The sequence below is a fragment of the Pelophylax lessonae genome (genome assembly GCF_965119305.1).
Source record: "Pelophylax lessonae genome assembly, chromosome: 12".
NCBI lineage: Eukaryota > Metazoa > Chordata > Amphibia > Anura > Ranidae > Pelophylax > Pelophylax lessonae.
The window spans coordinates 205,583,772-205,604,409 of NC_138779.1; the positions used below are offsets into that span (position 1 = coordinate 205,583,772).

Consider the following 20,638-nt stretch of genomic DNA (forward strand, 5'->3'; position numbering starts at 1 on the left):
CGTAGGCCCCCAGCTTGTTTAAATATTATCTCCGTTGACTTCCACCAGAACACCTTTGTCCTCTTCTCCATCGATAGTGATGACAAAGCTGTAGAAAAGAATAAACCTTTCACAGAAACATGTTTTTCTGTTCGGAAGCCTGGTGAGAAGGTGGCCATTAGGTCATACAAGGTCTACTTTCAAATATATAAACATTAATTGGGTTGTAACCTTGTAACAAAGTTCACTTAGTGAGGTCACAACCTTCTTTTTTAACGTTCTTACTAGGTAGATAAGGTGGCCACATAAGTCTTTGAGCTAAAGGCCTCATCCTTTGAACTTGAATGTGGCAATGCCAGTCATAGGAGTCAAGTTGCGAAAAAATTATTGAAAGTTAAAACAAGATAAAACAATAAAAGAAAATTGTGTAAACAACCTGAGAAATTAAAAAAATGCAAAAAAGACGTAGGCCCCAGCTTGTTTAAATATTATCTCCGTTGACTTCCACCAGAACACCTTTGTCCTCTTCTCCATCGATAGTGATGACAAAGCTGTAGAAAAGAATAAACCTTTCGCAGAAACATGTTTTTCTGTTCGGAAGCTTGGTGAGAAGGTGGCCATTAGGTCATGCAAGGTCTACTTTCAAATATATAAACATTAATTGGGGTGTAACCTTGTAACAAAGTTCACTTAGGAAGGTCACAACCTTCTTTTTTAACGTTCTAACTAGGTAGATAAGATGGCCACATAAGTCTTTGAGCTAAAGGCCTCATCCTTTGAACTTGAATGTGGCAATGCCAGTCATAGAAGTCATCCAAAAAAGTTGCGAACAAATTATTGAAAGTTAAAACAAGATAAAACAATAAAAGAAATTGTGTAAACAACCTGAGAAATTAAAAAAATGCAAAAAAGACGTAGGCCCCAGCTTGTTTGAATATTATCTCCGTTGACTTCCACCAGAACACCTTTGTCCTCTTCTTCATCGACAGTGATGACAAAGCTGTAGATAAAAAAACGTCTATACTAAAACATTCTGGGCACGATGATCAAGACAAAGAGACGCATCTTCGTCTTGATCATCATGCTCAGAATGTTTTAGTATAGACATGCTTTTGTGTTAGCTAGCTTGGTTAGAAGGTGGCCATTAGGTCATACAAGATCTACTTCCAAAATGTAAAACATAAAGTTGGTTGTAACCTTGTAACAAAGTTCACTTTGGGAGGTCACAACCGTCTTTTTTTTAATTCCAACTACGTAGACAAGGTGGCCACATCTATGAGCCGAAGGCCTCATCCTTGGAATGTGAATGTGGTGACAAGAGTCATCCAGAAACATTGGCAAAAAGAAAACATGAAAGTTAAAATAAGATAAATTAAAAAAAAAAAAAAAAACTGTAAGTTTGTGGAAAATTACACATTTTGTATGACCAAGGTCCTAGCTTGTTTAAATATTTTCTCCATTGACCTCCACCAGAACACCTTTGTCCTCCTCTCCATCGACAGTGACGATAAAGGTGTAGATCTCATCATCTTGATCATTGTGCTCGGAAGTAATAGCTGGGCCTAAAGTGGAATCTTGTTCTTCTGCCTTTGCTTCCAGCTCCACTGTCACGTCGCTTTTTGCAGAATTGGCATCTGTTTGTGGCTCTTCTGTCTCAGGACATTCGTTAAGCTCTTCTGTTAAAGCTTCGGCTGGCTTAAGGACCTCACTAGATTCAATAATTTTTTCACAGTTGTCTTTTGGTGAACATGGCACAGTTGACTGCGCAACTGTTTTTTCGGACGTGTCACCCAATTTAGAAGCCGTGGGTTTTTCTGGATAATCGGTTTCCCAATCCTCATCTCCAGCATCAGATTGAACAGCTGTTTTGGTTTCTTGGCTGAAGCTCGATGTGCTTGGTGCATTTGCTGTGCTGGACCACATCGGTGAGTCCTTTGGCCTGTTTTTCTGTTGCCAAGAGTCTGAGCTTTCTCTACCTCTTCCTCTGCCGCCTGACCATTCACCGCGTTTAGAAAAGGCTCCTTGGTCTTGGAAACTATCGGGACTCTCACTGAATTTCCTCTTATTGCCAAAATCAGCATTACGGGATCTGTCTCCAAATGTCCATTCTTTATTCTGTCCTCTAGAATTACCTCTCCAAGAGGAGCCACCAAAGCTTCCTCTGCCCCTGCCGAAATCTCCAAAGCTTCCTCTGCCCCTGCCGAAATCTCTGCCAAAGCTGTTGGACTGTTGTCTACTGGACCAGCTATCTTCATTCTTATTATCTCCAAACCTCCCAAAACCTCTTCGGGGAGACCTGTCTTCATTCTTTCCTTCTCCAAACCTCCCACTTCTTGGAGAGCTTTGCTTCTCCTTTTCAGAAGAGAATGAGTTGCTCCAGTTACTTCCAAAATTTTCACCAGTTCCAGCTTTCTTGGCCCAGCTGCTAGATTCTGGTTGGGCAGCTCCGCCACTGTTTTGCATTGAGCTAGTTGCGGCAGAATTAAAGGCCATTCCAGTAGGGGTATAGGCCATTCCAGTAGAGTTTAAGGCCATTCCAGCGGTATTCAAGGCCATTCCCCCTTGGGGGGTAATGCCAGGAAAGAAGCCTGTGTTCTGGATCTGTGATGCGTCAGGCATACATTGGTTCAAGTTTGGCACTGGATGCTGGCATGCCTGCATATTTTGCTGGTTCCCAAAAGCCGAAAGCCCCGTCTGGTAGGCAGGATACTGGTTTGGGAAGGCTGAGGAGCAATACTGAGTACCCATGCACATGCCATAGGGAGAACATCCCATCTGAGGGTAAGAGCACATCGGATATGAAGGTGGATAGTTTGGCGGCGTTTGGTAAGGCATTCTGTAGTTTCCCATGACTGCGCTATTAAGAAGATAGGACAAAGCGTCCAAACGTATTGGGACAGTCATTCCAGAGATAGATGAGCTGGGCCTTCCGACCACAGCCTGAAGATCTAAGGCCCCACTAGAAGAAGGGTGAGAAGATCGATGGTGGGAGGTGGGACCAACGGAAGCTCTAGAGGAGTGTTGTTCCTTTTTTTTCTCTGCCGGTTTTGTACTTCTTGCTTGTGACGCATCGTGGTCAGTGCTGCCACATTCTCTGATGACCACATTCTGTAATGAAGAAATGGGTTCTTCAATGACCCTAGGAGAAAAAAAAGAAAGAACAATAGCGGACATTTATCAAATCTGTTGCACAGCAAAGCAGTACTAAACAGGAGCAGTGCTATGGATCAGTGGTCTGCAAACTGCAGCCTGGGGGACCTCTACTTGCTTTATTCTGGCCCTTGGGGCAATTTTTCCCCCACTGTCAGCAACAATGGGGTATAGTTCTATCCCTCCCACTGACACCAATGAAGGGGCACTATTCCTTCCACTGACATTAATGATGAGACACTGTTCCTCTCGCTGACACCAAAGATTGAGCACTTTTCCTCCCACTGACACCAAAGATGGGGCACTATTCCTCCCACTGACATCAAAGATGGGGCACTATTCCCCCCACTGACATCAAAGATGGGGCACTATTCTCCCCACTAACACCAATGATGGGGGCATTATTCCTCCCACTGGCACCAACGAGGGGGCACTACCCCCCCCCCCCCAAAGATGATCCAGTTTACTCCCACTGGCCACAGTCTGGCCCCCCTAAGATTTCAAGGACACTAAACTGGCCCTGTGTATAGAAAGTTTTATTCTCCATAGTCTTTGTTAAAAACATTTTTATAATGTTTGGGGGTTCTAAGTAATTTTCTAGCAAAAAATACAGATTTTTACTTGTAATCAACAAATGTCAGAAATAGGCCTGGCCCTAAAGTGGTTAATTGATTAGCTGTTTCTGCCCTACACTAGTTTGCTTCCACAGATCCCCCAGAATGTCAGTGGCCTCCCCCACCCGCCATGTTTCCTGGGCATGGTGGGTGTCATTGGATAGCATCCACAGACCCCCAGAACGCGAGCACCCCCTAATGTTTTTAGGACATCATAAGTGTAGCCAGATTGCTTCCACAGACCCCCGGAATGTTAGCGGCCTCCCCCACCCCCTAATGTTTTATGGACATGGTGAGTATTTCCAGATTGCTATCACAGACTTCTGGAATGTGAGACGCTCCCCCGCCATAGTTGCATGAGACCCCACATCATGTTTCATGGACATGGTGGGTGTCCCAGGGTGGAGAGGGGTGTCACCAGATAACTTCTACGTCCCCCTGGAATGTAATCCCCCCACTCTGTTTCTTGAGTATGGAGGGTGCTGCCCGGATTGTTTCCATGGGAAAACCCACCCCCAGCATGTATATATTTGGCGGTACACATGGCGTTGGTGCTGATCTCGCCTGTACATCGGGGCACCCCGCTAGGACCTACTCGGCTCTCCTGTTTATCATCCCACTACAAATGGGGATTACTTTCCCTGTACTTCCTTTATTCACGGTACGTTCTTTTCATATCTTTATTCACTTTACCTACTTGGTTCTAGCACTTGGTTTATTGATGCACTTGCACTACCACTCGCACACCTGGTATTTCTTTTTATCAAATCAATTTTTCTAGTCTCTATCTCTCCATGTCTCCTTCCCTTTTCATCTCACCTACACTACCCACATGATTTTTCTACATTGATGGGTACTCTCTTTTTGGACCAGCTGATATATCCTTATTATTTCTATACAGATTCCATTACTGAATCATACCCAATATCTTTATGTATTTTAGAAATTTTCTGGTCCAAGGGAGCACTCACTGCCACTATTTGGTATATCACTCAGGAGCTCCGTTTACTACCTGGACGGTGATTATCCCCGCTGTTCTTGGCATCATCGGCACCTCAGCCCCGGGGGAGACTATGCCTGCGATGTCTTCACTTTCCCCTCCCATCTGGAGGTATTTTTCGTGTCCAATTAGGTTTTTTGAGACATTTGAGGTAAAGGTTTTTTGTACATATTCTCTTTGGTATTTTTTTACCCTCTTGATGTTCTGGTGCAACAATGCATAAATATATTTTCCCCTTTTTTAGACATTTTTCTTGTACCCAATGCTCCTGATGAATGGACGGAGGTCCAAGAAACGCGTCGAGCCTACGATTAACTGCTTTATCCTTTCTATTTTTATTTAGTAATTATGAATTGACAAACAAACAGTTTTTATATTGACATGTATTAAGTTGAGAGATCCTACGTGAGATCCTATTTTTATGTATTTATGATTTCAATATAAATTGTATACTATGTATCATGTTGTTTGTTCATAAATTCTGTATAATTACATGTATTATATATATTTATTCATTATATAATAAATTTCCCCTTTTCTTCTACTTAAATGCCTCATTTAAAGTCCCATTGCTTTCCCCCACTTTTTTTCGATATATTAGGGATGGAGGCTTTTTTAAGTATGTAATATGTGGCAGACCATAATCTCCCTTTTTTTCTGGAATGTGAACCCCTACCTTTTTTCTTGGGCATGGTGGGTGTCACTGGGTAGAAAGGGGTGTCGCCAGATCACTTTCATCAGTTCCCTGAATGGGAGACCCCCCCACTCCATATTTCCCAGCCACGGTGTGTGTTGCTGGATCATTCCCATGGACTTCTGGAATGCTATTCCCCCCCCCCTTCCCCCTACTATGCTGGGCACAGTGGGTGTCACTGGGTGGAGAGGGGTATCACCAGGCGGTGTGCAGAAGTATGCACTGATCCAAATTATTTGGTGGGTTGGGGGGAATTATGGTGTGGGATTGTTTTTCAGGGGTTGGGCTTGGCCCCTTAGTTCTAATGAAGGGAACTCTTAAGGCGTCAGCATACCAAGACATTTTGGACAATTTCATGCTCCCCACTTTGTGGGAACAGTTTTGGGGTGGCCCCTTCCTGTTCCAACATGACTGCGCACCAGTAAACAAAGCAAGGTCCATAAAGACATGGATGAGCGAGTTTGGGGTGGAGGAACTTGACTGGCCTGCACAGAGTACTGACCTCAACCCTATAGAACACCTTTGGGATGAATTAGAGCGGAGACTGCAAGCCAGGCCTTCTCTCAAACATCAGTGCCTGACCTCAAAAATGCGTTTCCTGGAAGAATGGTCAAAACTTCCCATAGACACACTCCTAAACCTTGTGGACAGCCTTCCCAGAAGAGTTGAAGCTGTTATAGCTGCAAAGGGTGGGCCAACTCAATATTGAACCCTACAGACTAAGACTGGGATGCCATTAAAGTTCATGTGCGTGTAAAGGCAGGCGTCCCAATACTTTTGGTAATAATGGGGTTTTTGTTTTTCCATAAAATCCATCTCTCTGATTTTCATTGACGGACACAGCTCCTGATATTTATAACCACTGGGTTATACTGCCCCCTACAGGAGTAGGACACTAGACAGAAAAAAATTCTGGCTAAACCCATGGGCAGTCAGTCCCAGGGGGTATACTCCCTCTTTCTGCTATAGCCACCCAGTTTTGTTACAAGCAGTGTCAGGAGAATTATAACTCCACAGAGGAATGGGTGCTATGTCCATCAATGAACACCAGAGAAATGGATTTAACGGTAAGTCAAAAATCCCATTTTCTTTTTTGTTCATTGACGGACACAACTACTGAGATTCATAACCATTGGGACGTCCCAAAGCAGTGTTAAACATGAGGGGTGGGAGCAACAAAAAAATTCCCAAGGCTAAATATTAGCCAACCAGGCAACAGGAGCTCAACCAAATAACTGGAGACCACCTGAAAAACCAATACACCATCAAAGAGGATCAGGTCCTCTTAAACTGCAGCCTGCAAAACCTTGTGGTCAAAAGAAGCATCGACAGATGCCAACACATCCCCTTTATAAAACCCTGAGCAGAATGCTTGCTGAGGACGCCTCCCCAGTCGGGACAGGCTGGCATCCTTGGTGACCACTGTCCAATACAAGGTGAGGACCAGAGACTGCAGAGTCTTGTCCCACTTGGTCAGAATTTCTCTTTGCAGAAAACTCGTATGGAACTGTGCAAATATAACCGCCTCAAAGGTAGACACCATCAGGCCCAGCACCCGCATGCAAGTCCGGAGGGATGACCATTTGTTGGACAACAGGAGGCAAATTGCAGTCTGCAATTTCTGGAGTTTCTCCAGAGGAAGGAGCACTCTGGCTAAGGCCAAGTCCAGAGTCAGGCCCAGAAAATCCAGCTTTGTGGACTTCTAAAAATTCAGAATCCAGGCGAACTCCTACAGAGTTCGTATTGTGATCTTAGGTTCTCCACTAAAGCAGAGGGAGACTCCACTCGCAGAAGATCGTCCAAGTAGCCCAGTACCGCAATCCCCTGTTGGCGTAGCAAAGCTAGCACTGGGGCTAGCACTTTTCTGAAGACCCAAAGAGCAGATGCGAGACTAAAAGGGTAACGCCACAAACTGATAATGCTCTTCTCACACAGCAAAGAGGAGAAAACGTTGGTGACTGGCACATATTGGATTGTTAAGGTTGGCATCCTTGATATCGATAGAGGCGAGGAAATTCCCCTGAAGCAGGGATGGCACCACCGGTTGAATGGACTCTATTCTGAACTTCTGTACCCGCGCAAAGCAGTTTAGCGCCTTGAGGTCCAGGATTGGACGTTCTTTGCCTTCCTTCCTGGGAACTGCGAACAGGTTTGAGTAAAAACCCAGAAAACGTTCCGAGGTCGGAACCAGGAAAATTACTCCTTGAAGGATCAAGCCTTGTACCGCTCCAAACAGGCCCTGTAAGAAGTCTAGGTCTAGGGACAGGTGCAAGTTGAAAGGAAAAAACCTTGCCGGGGGACAAGAAACTTGATATTGTAGCCAGACCAAATCCCTTTGTGGACCCACTTGTCTTGCACCCGGGAAGTCCACGGCTCCGGAAACCAGCGAAAAAACGTCCCCCCCCGATATGGGTGAGGGTGCATCCTCATGCAGAAGGAGCCTTGTGACTGGGTCTGTAGAAGCCCGATCTTGGCTTGCCAGACAAGGCTCGTTTGGAGAAGGAAGGCCGTGTCTATGACGAAGTTCCTTGCCCTTAGTAGCCTGCGGAAGAAAAGTTCTCTTCCCCCCTGTGAGAACTTTAATGTTGTCATCCAGGGTAGCTCCAAACAGGCGATGTCCCTAAAAAGGAAGATCAGTCAAGGCGTTTTTTGAAGACTGATCCGCAGACCAGTACTTGAGCCAAAAAACACGCCGAAGGACCACTGCCAAAACAGAGAGGCGAGCCATCAGGGGACCGTCATCCAAACAGGGATCGCAGATAAACTGCAGCCCCCAGGACAAGCTGGTCCGCCAGCTCAGCAAAGGCAGGGGGGAGCTGTTCCCCCTCCAGGTCACGGTGTAGGAGGTTAGCCCACTTTGTCAGAGTTTGCGACACTAAGGCAATGGTGAATACCGGCCTCATTGCCGAACCAGCCAGAGTGTATATAGTGCGGGCCACAGCCTCCACCTTCCGGTCAGCCGGATCCTTAAAGGCCGGGGACTCTTCAACCGGAATCATGGTTGCCTTGTTTAATCTGGAAATCGGAGGGTCCACCACCGAGGGCACAGTCCACTTCTTAAGAAGGGACTCCTCATAGGAGTAATGCCTAGTAAAGCACTTAGGGACCCCACGGGGTCAAAGTAGGCAGGGAAAGGAAACACCTTTGCCACTTTGGATGGCTTGTGAGTGCCAAAGGGCAACTTTGCCTCCGTTGCAGCTTCAGCTGCGTCCTCCATCTTTAGGGTCTCATGCACAGATACAATCACTGCATCCACCAGCACCTTTTCGTGCGCCATTGCAGACGTAGAGGAAACATCCTCACTATCTGAGGATTCCAGGCGCGTGGTTGCAGATGCAGCAGGGTAACCCATGAACGTGGCAGCCAAATCAGAATCTGATGAGACAGATGAGGCAGGGGAAGGCGTGGGGGGGGGGGGGGGGATGCTTTTTTGCTACCCCGTTGCTCGCAAGCCACCTCCACCCAGGACACAAGGGGAATCCAGGACCGTCGTCAGTGCAGCCTCAGAGAGGGGATCAGGTGGGGAAATGTGCTCCACAGACTCCATGAGTCACCAGGTGACCCCAAAAAAAGTGTAAAACACTGACCCCCGCCCCACTGGCAGCACCACTCAGTCGCCAGGCACCAAGCAATCCTCAGCAGACAGGGAGAGGACCCCACCAGACTTACCACCCACAGAAACAGGCACCTGCAGTCACCAGGAGAATCTGCACTACATGTATGGAGATCAGGAAGTAAATTAATCCCGGAGTCAGCCCCAGGGGATGAGGAGGGGCTTCTACCGCCGAAATCGCTGCCCACAGGGCTCCACTGTCATTTCCACCGCTAATTCCAATGGCAAACCACAAGAAAATGGCCACCGGACTACACAAACATGGCCACCGTGTATAGAAACATACAGGCTACAACAAAATGGAAGCCTCGCGTGGCACCACGAGCCATTCCGGGACCCGGGAGGGAGACCAGGTCTCAAGGACAGATCCAGGCAGGACCGGGGCCCTGGCAGGAGCCCAAACCAGGTAAACCCCCCCACCCTGCACAATCGATTGCCCGGTCGCCGATGGCGCACCACCCGGCCCCCATCACCAGTTAACGCCTTGCCCCCATCCCAGGAAAGTGGCCAGACCACCCAAATAGCCCCAGCGTAAAGGGGGGGGGGCAGGATGAGGGGCAGGAGGAGGCACCTGTGGGAAGAAGAGGACCCCGGGGGTCCCACCATCCCAAGGAGGGGCCCACGTTCAACCCTAAACCCTCCAGGGGGAGAGGGGGGGACAGCTACTCACCATACCAGGAACCAGACGGGCACCGATTCAGACAGAACCTCTCTCCATCGAAATGGGGTGGTTGTTGGCCAGGAAGAACACTGCGACTCAGCCTGATACCCGGTCATATGCGACCTTGTGGGACTTTTAACTCGCAGGGCCAGGTCCCGTCCAGTAGGACTATGTCGCGGCCGACCTAGTGCGGTGCTGAGGTCTGCTTGCGCTCGCCGGCCAGACTGGGGTGACCACTGGATTTAGATTATCCAGCCAGTCGCCCAGTTGATTGTAGATCTCACAGGAAAAAAATCCAGGAGAAAATAAATTTCCTATCTAAAAAATGTTGCCAGGACCAAAGATCCCAGCAAGGAAATAGGTCCTTGCTCCTGACTAGGCACAAAAAAAAAACTGAGTGGCTATAGCCGGGAGAGGGAGTATACCCCCCTGGGACTGCCCATGGGTGTAATCAGAATTATTTTCTGCCTAGTGTCCTACTCCTGGTGGGGGCAGAATAACCAAATGGTTATGAATATTAGGAGCTGTGTCCATCAATGAACGAAAGAGAAATAGCGTATATCACACCCATAGAGATCACTATGTATGTATTGTAATTTCATCCATAGATCACTATATACTGCATATTACACCCACAGCGATTACTGTATATGATGAAATGACACCCATAGAGGTGTCACCCATATTGTGATCTCTATGAGTGTATTATATATATATATATATATATATATATATAAAGTATCTCACAAAAGTGAGTACACCCTTCACATGTATGTAAATACTTTATTATATCTTTTCATGTGACAACACTGAAGAAATGACACTTCGCTACAATGTAAAGTAGTGAGTGTACAGCTTGTATAACAGTGTAAATTTGCTGTCCCCCTCAAAATAACTCAACCCACAGCCATTAATGTCTAAACCACTGGCAACAAAAGTGAGTACACCCCTAAGTGAAAAGTCCAAATTGGGCCCAATTAGCCATTTTCCCTCCCCGGTGTCATGTGACTCGTTAGGGTTACAAGGTCTCAGGTGTGAATGGGGAGCAGGTGTGTTACATTTGGGGTTATCGCTCTCACTCTCTCATACTGGTCACTGGAAGTTCAACATGGCACCTCATGGCCAAGAATTCTCTGAAAAAAAGAATTGTTGTTCTACATAAAGATGGCTTAGTCTATATGAAGATTGCCAAGACCCTGAAACTGAGCTGCAGCACGGTGGCCAAGACTATATAGCGGTTTAACAGGACAGGTTCCACTCAGAACAGGCCTCACCATGGACGACCAAAGAGGTTGAGTGCACGTGCTCAGCATCATATCCAGAGGTTGAAGGGGTGGGGGGTCAGCCTATCAGTGCTCAGACCATAAGCCGCACACTGCATCAAATTGGTCTGCTTGGTGGTCGTCCCAGAAGGAAGCCTCTTCTAAAGATGATGTACAAGAAAGCCCGCAAACAGTTTGCTGAAGACAAGCAGACTAAGTACATGGATTACTGGAACCGTCTCCTGTGCTCTGATGAGACCAAGATAAACTTATTTGGTTCAGATGGTGTCAAGCGCGTGCAACCAGGTGAGGAGTACAAAGACAAGTGTGTCTTGTCTACAGTCAAGCATGGTGGTGGGAGTGTCATGGTCTGGGGCTGCATGAGTGCTGCTGGCACTGGGGAGCTACAGTTCATTGAGGGAACCATGAATGCCAACATGTACTGTGACATACTGAAGCAGAGCATGATCCCCTCTCTTCAGAGACTGGGCCACAGGGCAGTATTCCAACATGATAATGACCCCAAACACACCTCCAAGATGACCACTGCCTTGCTAAATAAGCTGAGAGTAAAGGTGATGGACTGGCCAAGCATGTCTCCAGACCTAAACCCTATTGAGCATCTGTGGGGCATCTTCAAACGAAAGGTGAGTGCAAATGTCTGAATTGGGCCCAAAGTGTCAATATTTTGTGTGGCCACCATTATTTTCCAGCACTGCCTTAACCCTCTTGGACATGGAGTTCACCAGAGCCTCACAGGTTGCCACTGGAGTCCTCTTCCACTCCTCCATGATGACATCACAGAGCTGGTGGATGTTAGAGACCTTGCGCTCCTCCACCTTCCGTTTGAGGATGCCCCACAGATGCCCAATAGGGTTTAGGTCTGGAGACATGCTTGGCCAGTCCATCACCTTTACCCTCAGCTTCTTTAGCAAGGCAGTGGTCATCTTGGAGGTGTGTTTGGGGTCGTTATGTTGGAATTCTGCCCTGTTGCCCAGTCTCTGAAGGGAGGGGATCATGCTCTGCTTCAGTATGTCACAGTACATGTTGGCATTTATGGTTCCCTCAATGAACTGTAGCTCCCCAGTGCCGGCAGCACTCATGCAGTCCCAGACCATGACACTCCCACCACCATGCTTGACTGTAGGCAGGACACACTTGTCTTTGTACTTCTCACCTGGTTGCCGCCACACACACTTGACACCATCTGAACCAAAATAAGTTTATCTTGGTTTGATCAGACCACAGGATGTGGCTCCAGTAATCCATGTGCTTGTCTTCAGCAAACTGTTTGCAGGCTTTCTTGTGCATCATCTTTAGAAGAGGCTTCCTTCTGGGATGACAGCCATGCAGACCAATTTGATGCAGTGTGTGGCGTATGGTCTGAGCACTGACAGGCTGACCCCCCACCCCTTCAACCTCTGCAGCAATGCTGGCAGCCCTCATATGTCTATTTCCCAAAGACAACCTCTGGATATGACGCTGAGCACGTGCACTCAACTTCTTTGGTCGACCATGGCGAGGTCTGTTCTGAGTGGAACCTGTCCTGTTACACCGCTGTATGGTCTTGACCATCATGCTGCAGCTCAGTTTCAGGGTCTTGGCAATATTCCTATAGCCTAGGCAATCTTTATGTAGAGCAACAATTCTTTTTTTTCAGATCCTCAGAGAGTTCTTTGCCATGAGGTGCCATGTTGAACTTCTAGCAACCAGTATGAGAGAGTGAGAGCGATAACACCAAACCTAACACACCTGCTCCCCATTCACACCTGAGACCTTGTAACACTAACGAGTCACATGACACCGGGGAGGGAAAATGGCTAATTGGGCCCAATTTGGACTTTTCACTTAGGGGTGTACTCACTTTGGTTGCCAGAAGTTTAGACATTAAAGCGGTAGTATCCCTTTTTTTCACTCTTAACTACAGGTAAGCCTATAATAAGGCCTATAATAAGGCTTACCTGTAGTTACAATTAATATCACCTAAACCAGCACGGTTTAGGAGATATTACCACTGCATGAAGCCGCTGACGAGTGCGTCGCATGCGCTCTGATGGTCCGGGGGGACCTTCAGATTTCCTTGCCGGGAATTGCCGGAAAATCACTCCTGCGCGCATGCGCGGAAGTGACGTTATCACGGCTCCAGCCAATCACAGCGCCGGAGCCGCCGAACCCGGAGGAGACGCCGAGGGATCATGTCAGCACCCACAGCGATGTCTGGGGGTCCATGTCGGGGCTTCGTTCTAAGGTAAGTGTTTTTTAATAATGAGCTAGTATGCGATGTATACTAGCTCATTATGCCTTTGTCTTGTAGGTTTTTTTTTTTTTTTTCTTGGATGAGTTTACTACCGCTTTAATGGCTGTGTGTGGAGTTATTTTGAGGGGACAGCAAATTGACACTGTTATACAAGCTGTACACTCACTACTTTACATTGTAGCAAAGTGTCATTTCTTCAGTGTTGTCACATGAAAAGATCGAATAAAATATTTACATACATGTGAGGGGTGTACTTACTTTTGTGAGATAATGTATGTATATATAGTAACGTCTATGGGTGTAATATATATATATATATATATAGTAATCTCTATGCGTGTGATATATATATATATATATATATATATATATATATATATATATATATATATATATATATATATATATATAAGGATGTCTATAGGTGATATATATATATATAGTGATGTCTATGGGTGTGATATTTATATAGTGATGTGATCTCTATGGGTGTAATATTATCATCTATGGTGTGATGTATATATAGTGATCTCTATGGGTATATATATATATATATATATATATATATATATATATATATATATAGTGATCTCTATGGTGTAATATATATATAGTGATCTCTATGGGTGTGATATATATATATATATATATATATATATATATAGTGATCTCTATGGGTGTGATATATATATATATAGTGTGAAATATATATATATATAGTGATCTCTATGGGTGTGATATATATATATATATATATATATATAGTGATCTCTATGGTGTAATATATATATATATATATATATATAGTGATCTCTATGGTGTAATATATATATATATAGTGATCTCTATGGTGTAATATATATATATATATATATATATATATATATATATATATAGTGATCTCTATGGTGTAATATATATAGTGATCTCTATGGTGTAATATATATATAGTGATCTCTATGGTGTAATATATATATAGTGATCTCTATGGTGTAATATATATATATATATATATAGTGATCTCTATGGTGTAATATATATAGTGATCTCTATGGTGTAATATATATATATATAGTGATCTCTATGGTGTAATATATATATATATATATATATATATATAGTGATCTCTATGGTGTAATATATATATATATATAGTGATCTCTATGGTGTAATATATATAGTGATCTCTATGGTGTAATATATATATAGTGATCTCTATGGTGTAATATATATATAGTGATCTCTATGGGTGTGATATATATATATATATATATATATAGTGATCTCTATGGTGTAATATATATATAGTGATCTCTATGGTGTAATATATATATATATATATATATATAGTGATCTCTATGGGTGTGATATATATATATATAGTGATCTCTATGGTGTAATATATATATATATATAGTGATCTCTATGGTGTAATATATATATATAGTGATCTCTATGGTGTAATATATATATATATATAGTGATCTCTATGGTGTAATATATATATATAGTGATCTCTATGGTGTAATATATATATATATATAGTGATCTCTATGGTGTAATATATATATATAGTGATCTCTATGGTGTAATATATATATATATATAGTGATCTCTATGGTGTAATATATATATATATAGTGATCTCTATGGGTGTGATATATATATATATATATATATATATAGTGATCTCTATGGGTGTGATATATATATATATATATATATAGTGATCTCTATGGTGTAATATATATATATATATATATATATATAGTGATCTCTATGGTGTAATATATATATATATATAGTGATCTCTATGGGTGTGATATATATATATATATATATATATATATATATATATATATATATATATATATATATATATATATACAGGCATACCCCGCTTTAAGTACACTCACTTAAAGTACACTCGCGAGTAAGGACACAGCTTGTTCAGCTTGGCATGACACTACTCCCGGTTTTTAACATTGGCTTCTATAGGAAATCTTGGTCAGCTTGACATGGCACTGCTCCCAAACCATAAGTGACAGGAATACCAAACTTAAGGAGCACTGAGAGGGGACCCAGGACTACAACATATCCTGTTTGTGGCTGGCCAGCTTGCCTAGGTAATCTACTATGTCATAGTCCTGGATCCCCTTAACATGCTCCCCAAGCTTGGTGTCCTTGTCACATGGTTTGTGAGCAATGCCATGTCAAGCTGAGCTAGTGTATTTACATGCATTGAGAAATGAAAAAAGGTATTGCTTCACTTTAAGTACACTTTCATTTTACATACATGCTCTGGTCCCATTGTGTACTTAAAAGTGGGGTATGCCTGTATATATGTAATGGGTAACGTCTATGGGTGTAATATATATATATATATATATATAGTAATCTCTATGCGTGTGATATATATATATATATATATATATATATATATATATATATATATATATATATATATATATAAGGATGTCTATAGGTGATATATATATATATAGTGATGTCTATGGGTGTGATATTTATATAGTGATGTGATCTCTATGGGTGTAATATTATGATCTATGGTGTGATGTATATATAGTGATCTCTATGGGTATAGATATATATATATATATATATATATATATATATATATATATATATATATATATATATATATATATATATATATAGTGATCTCTATGGTGTAATATATATATAGTGATCTCTATGGGTGTGATATATATATATATATATATATATATATATATATATATATATATATAGTGATCTCTATGGGTGTGATATATATATATATAGTGTGAAATATATATATATATAGTGATCTCTATGGGTGTGATATATATATATATATATATATATATAGTGATCTCTATGGTGTAATATATATATATATATATATATAGTGATCTCTATGGTGTAATATATATATATATAGTGATCTCTATGGTGTAATATATATATATATATATATATATATATATATATATATATATATATATATATATATATATATATATATATATATATATAGTGATCTCTATGGTGTAATATATATAGTGATCTCTATGGTGTAATATATATATAGTGATCTCTATGGTGTAATATATATATAGTGATCTCTATGGTGTAATATATATATATATATATATAGTGATCTCTATGGTGTAATATATATAGTGATCTCTATGGTGTAATATATATATATATAGTGATCTCTATGGTGTAATATATATATATATATATATATATATATATATATATATATAGTGATCTCTATGGTGTAATATATATATATATATAGTGATCTCTATGGTGTAATATATATAGTGATCTCTATGGTGTAATATATATATAGTGATCTCTATGGTGTAATATATATATAGTGATCTCTATGGGTGTGATATATATATATATATATATATATAGTGATCTCTATGGTGTAATATATATATAGTGATCTCTATGGTGTAATATATATATATATATATATATAGTGATCTCTATGGGTGTGATATATATATATATAGTGATCTCTATGGTGTAATATATATATATATATAGTGATCTCTATGGTGTAATATATATATATAGTGATCTCTATGGTGTAATATATATATATATATAGTGATCTCTATGGTGTAATATATATATATAGTGATCTCTATGGTGTAATATATATATATATATAGTGATCTCTATGGTGTAATATATATATATAGTGATCTCTATGGTGTAATATATATATATATATAGTGATCTCTATGGTGTAATATATATATATATAGTGATCTCTATGGGTGTGATATATATATATATATATATATATAGTGATCTCTATGGGTGTGATATATATATATATATATATAGTGATCTCTATGGTGTAATATATATATATATATATATATATATAGTGATCTCTATGGTGTAATATATATATATATATAGTGATCTCTATGGGTGTGATATATATATATATATATATATATATATATATATATATACAGGCATACCCCGCTTTAAGTACACTCACTTAAAGTACACTCGCGAGTAAGGACACAGCTTGTTCAGCTTGGCATGACACTACTCCCGGTTTTTAACATTGGCTTCTATAGGAAATCTTGGTCAGCTTGACATGGCACTGCTCCCAAACCATAAGTGACAGGAATACCAAACTTAAGGAGCACTGAGAGGGGACCCAGGACTACAACATATCCTGTTTGTGGCTGGCCAGCTTGCCTAGGTAATCTACTATGTCATAGTCCTGGATCCCCTTAACATGCTCCCCAAGCTTGGTGTCCTTGTCACATGGTTTGTGAGCAATGCCATGTCAAGCTGAGCTAGTGTATTTACATGCATTGAGAAATGAAAAAAGGTATTGCTTCACTTTAAGTACACTTTCATTTTACATACATGCTCTGGTCCCATTGTGTACTTAAAAGTGGGGTATGCCTGTATATATATATATATATATATAGTGATCTCTATGGGTGTAATATATATATAGTGATCTCTATGGGTGTGATATATATATATATATATATATATATATATATATATATATAGTGATCTCTATGGGGTGATATGATGATCTATGGTGTGATATGATGATCTATGGGGTGATATGATGATCTATGGGTGAGATATATATATATACTGTATATATATATAGTGATCTCTATGGTGTGATATGATGATCTATGGGGTGATATGATGATGTATGGGGTGATATGATGATCTATGGTGTGATATGATGATCTATGGGGTGATATGATGATGCATGGGGTGATATGATGATCTATGGGGTGATATGATGATGTATGGGGTGATATGATGATGCATGGGGTGATATGATGATCTATGGGGTGATATGATGATGCATGGGGTGATATGATGATGCATGGGGTGATATGATGATCTATGGGGTGATATGATGATGCATGGGGTGATATGATGATCTATGGGGTGATATGATGATGTATGGGGTGATATGATGATGCATGGGGTGATATGATGATCTATGGGGTGATATGATGATCTATGGTGTGATATGATGATCTATGGGGTGATATGATGATCTATGGGGTGATATGATGATCTATGGGGTGATATGATGATGCATGGGGTGATATGATGATGTATGGGGTGATATGATGATCTATGGGGTGATATGATGATCTATGGGGTGATATGATGATGTATGGGGTGATATGATGATCTATGGGGTGATATGATGATCTATGGGGTGATATGATGATCTATGGTGTGATATGATGATCTATGGGGTGATATGATGATGCATGGGGTGATATGATGATCTATGGGGTGATATGATGATGTATGGGGTGATATGATGATCTATGGGGTGATATGATGATGTATGGGGTGATATGATGATCTATGGTGTGATATGATGATCTATGGGGTGATATGATGATGCATGGGGTGATATGATGATCTATGGGGTGATATGATGATGTATGGGGTGATATGATGATCTATGGTGTGATATGATGATCTATGGTGTGATATGATGATCTATGGGGTGATATGATGATGTATGGGGTGATATGATGATCTATGGTGTGATATGATGATCTATGGGGTGATATGATGATGCATGGGGTGATATGATGATCTATGGGGTGATATGATGATGTATGGGGTGATATGATGATCTATGGTGTGATATGATGATCTATGGTGTGATATGATGATCTATGGGGTGATATGATGATGCATGGGGTGATATGATGATCTATGGGGTGATATGATGATGTATGGGGTGATATGATGATCTATGGTGTGATATGATGATCTATGGTGTGATATGATGATCTATGGGGTGATATGATGATCTATGGTGTGATATGATGATGCATGGGGTGATATGATGATCTATGGGATGATATGATGATGTATGGGGTGATATGATGATCTATGGGGTGATATGATGATGTATGGGGTGATATGATGATCTATGGTGTGATATGATGATCTATGGGGTGATATGATGATGTATGGGGTGATATGATGATCTATGGGGTGATATGATGATGTATGGGGTGATATGATGATCTATGGGGTGATATGATGATGTATGGGGTGATATGATGATGCATGGGGTGATATGATGATCTATGGGGTGATATGATGATGCATGGGGTGATATGATGATCTATGGTGTGATATGATGATGTATGGGGTGATATGATGATGTATGGGGTGATATGATGATCTATGGTGTGATATGATGATGTATGGGGTGATATGATGATGTATGGGGTGATATGATGATCTATGGGGTGATATGATGATGTATGGGGTGATATGATGATCTATGGGGTGATATGATGATGTATGGGGTGATATGATGATCTATGGGGTGATATGATGATGTATGGGGTGATATGATGATCTATGGGGTGATATGATGATCTATGGGGTGATATGATGATCTATGGGGTGATATGATGATCTATGGGGTGATATGATGATGTATGGGGTGATATGATGATGTATGGGGTGATATGATGATGCATGGGGTGATATGATGATCTATGGGGTGATATGATGATCTATGGGGTGATATGATGATCTATGGGGTGATATGATGATGTATGGGGTGATATGATGATGTATGGGGTGATATGATGATGTATGGGGTGATATGATGATGCATGGGGTGATATGATGATCTATGGGGTGATATGATGATGCATGGGGTGATATGATGATCTATGGTGTGATATGATGATCTATGGGGTGATATGATGATCTATGGGGTGATATGATGATCTATGGGGTGATATGATGATCTATGGGTGAGATATATATATATACTGTATATATATATATAGTGATCTCTATGGTGTAATATATATATAGTGATCTCTATGGGGTGATATGATGATCTATGGGTGAGATATATATATATATATACTGTATATATATATAGTGATCTCTATGGGTGAGATATGAGGATCTATGGTGTGAAGTCCCCTCTGTACTATATCTGCCCATGTGCGATGTATGGCGCTCTCAGTGTCCGGTGCGATGTACAGAGGCTCCGCCCACCTGTCTCGTGGCTCCGCTCCGCTCTCCATGCCTAGGCCGCTCTCCGCGGGACTGATCACTCCGCGGGACTTGCTGTTTCCTCTCTCGGTATCCTCCGCTACCGCCGGGACTCCTTCTTCTATCCTCTAAACGGAGAACAGGGCCGGGGTTCGCTCAGTAAGGTGGTGAGTTGACTATGGAGCGGGGTGTGGCCCTGGTCAGCATGAGGGCGTGGGTAATCAGTATTAGGGCGTGGTCAGGGAAATGGTGTGGGCAATATGGGGGTGTGAGCTGCATTGGGGTGCGGTCAGGAAATACTGTGCGTGTTATGTGGGGGTGTGGTCAA

General features: G+C 41.6%; 1 protein-coding gene across 1 annotated transcript; it reads right to left on the minus strand.

Moving 5' to 3' along the window:
• Nucleotides 1-1,422: 1,422 nt before the first annotated feature.
• On the minus strand, nt 1,423-20,354 carry LOC309568342 (uncharacterized protein; the record flags this gene model as incomplete). The annotated part of the gene is made up of 2 exons (XM_082274005.1): nt 20,314-20,354; nt 1,423-3,118 (listed from the first exon to the last, which is right to left on the minus strand). Exons 1-2 carry the CDS (start codon nt 20,340-20,342, stop codon nt 1,423-1,425), a joined length of 1,725 nt encoding a protein of 574 aa, XP_082130131.1. The 5' UTR covers nt 20,343-20,354.
• Between the last annotated feature and the right edge of the window lie 284 nt (nt 20,355-20,638).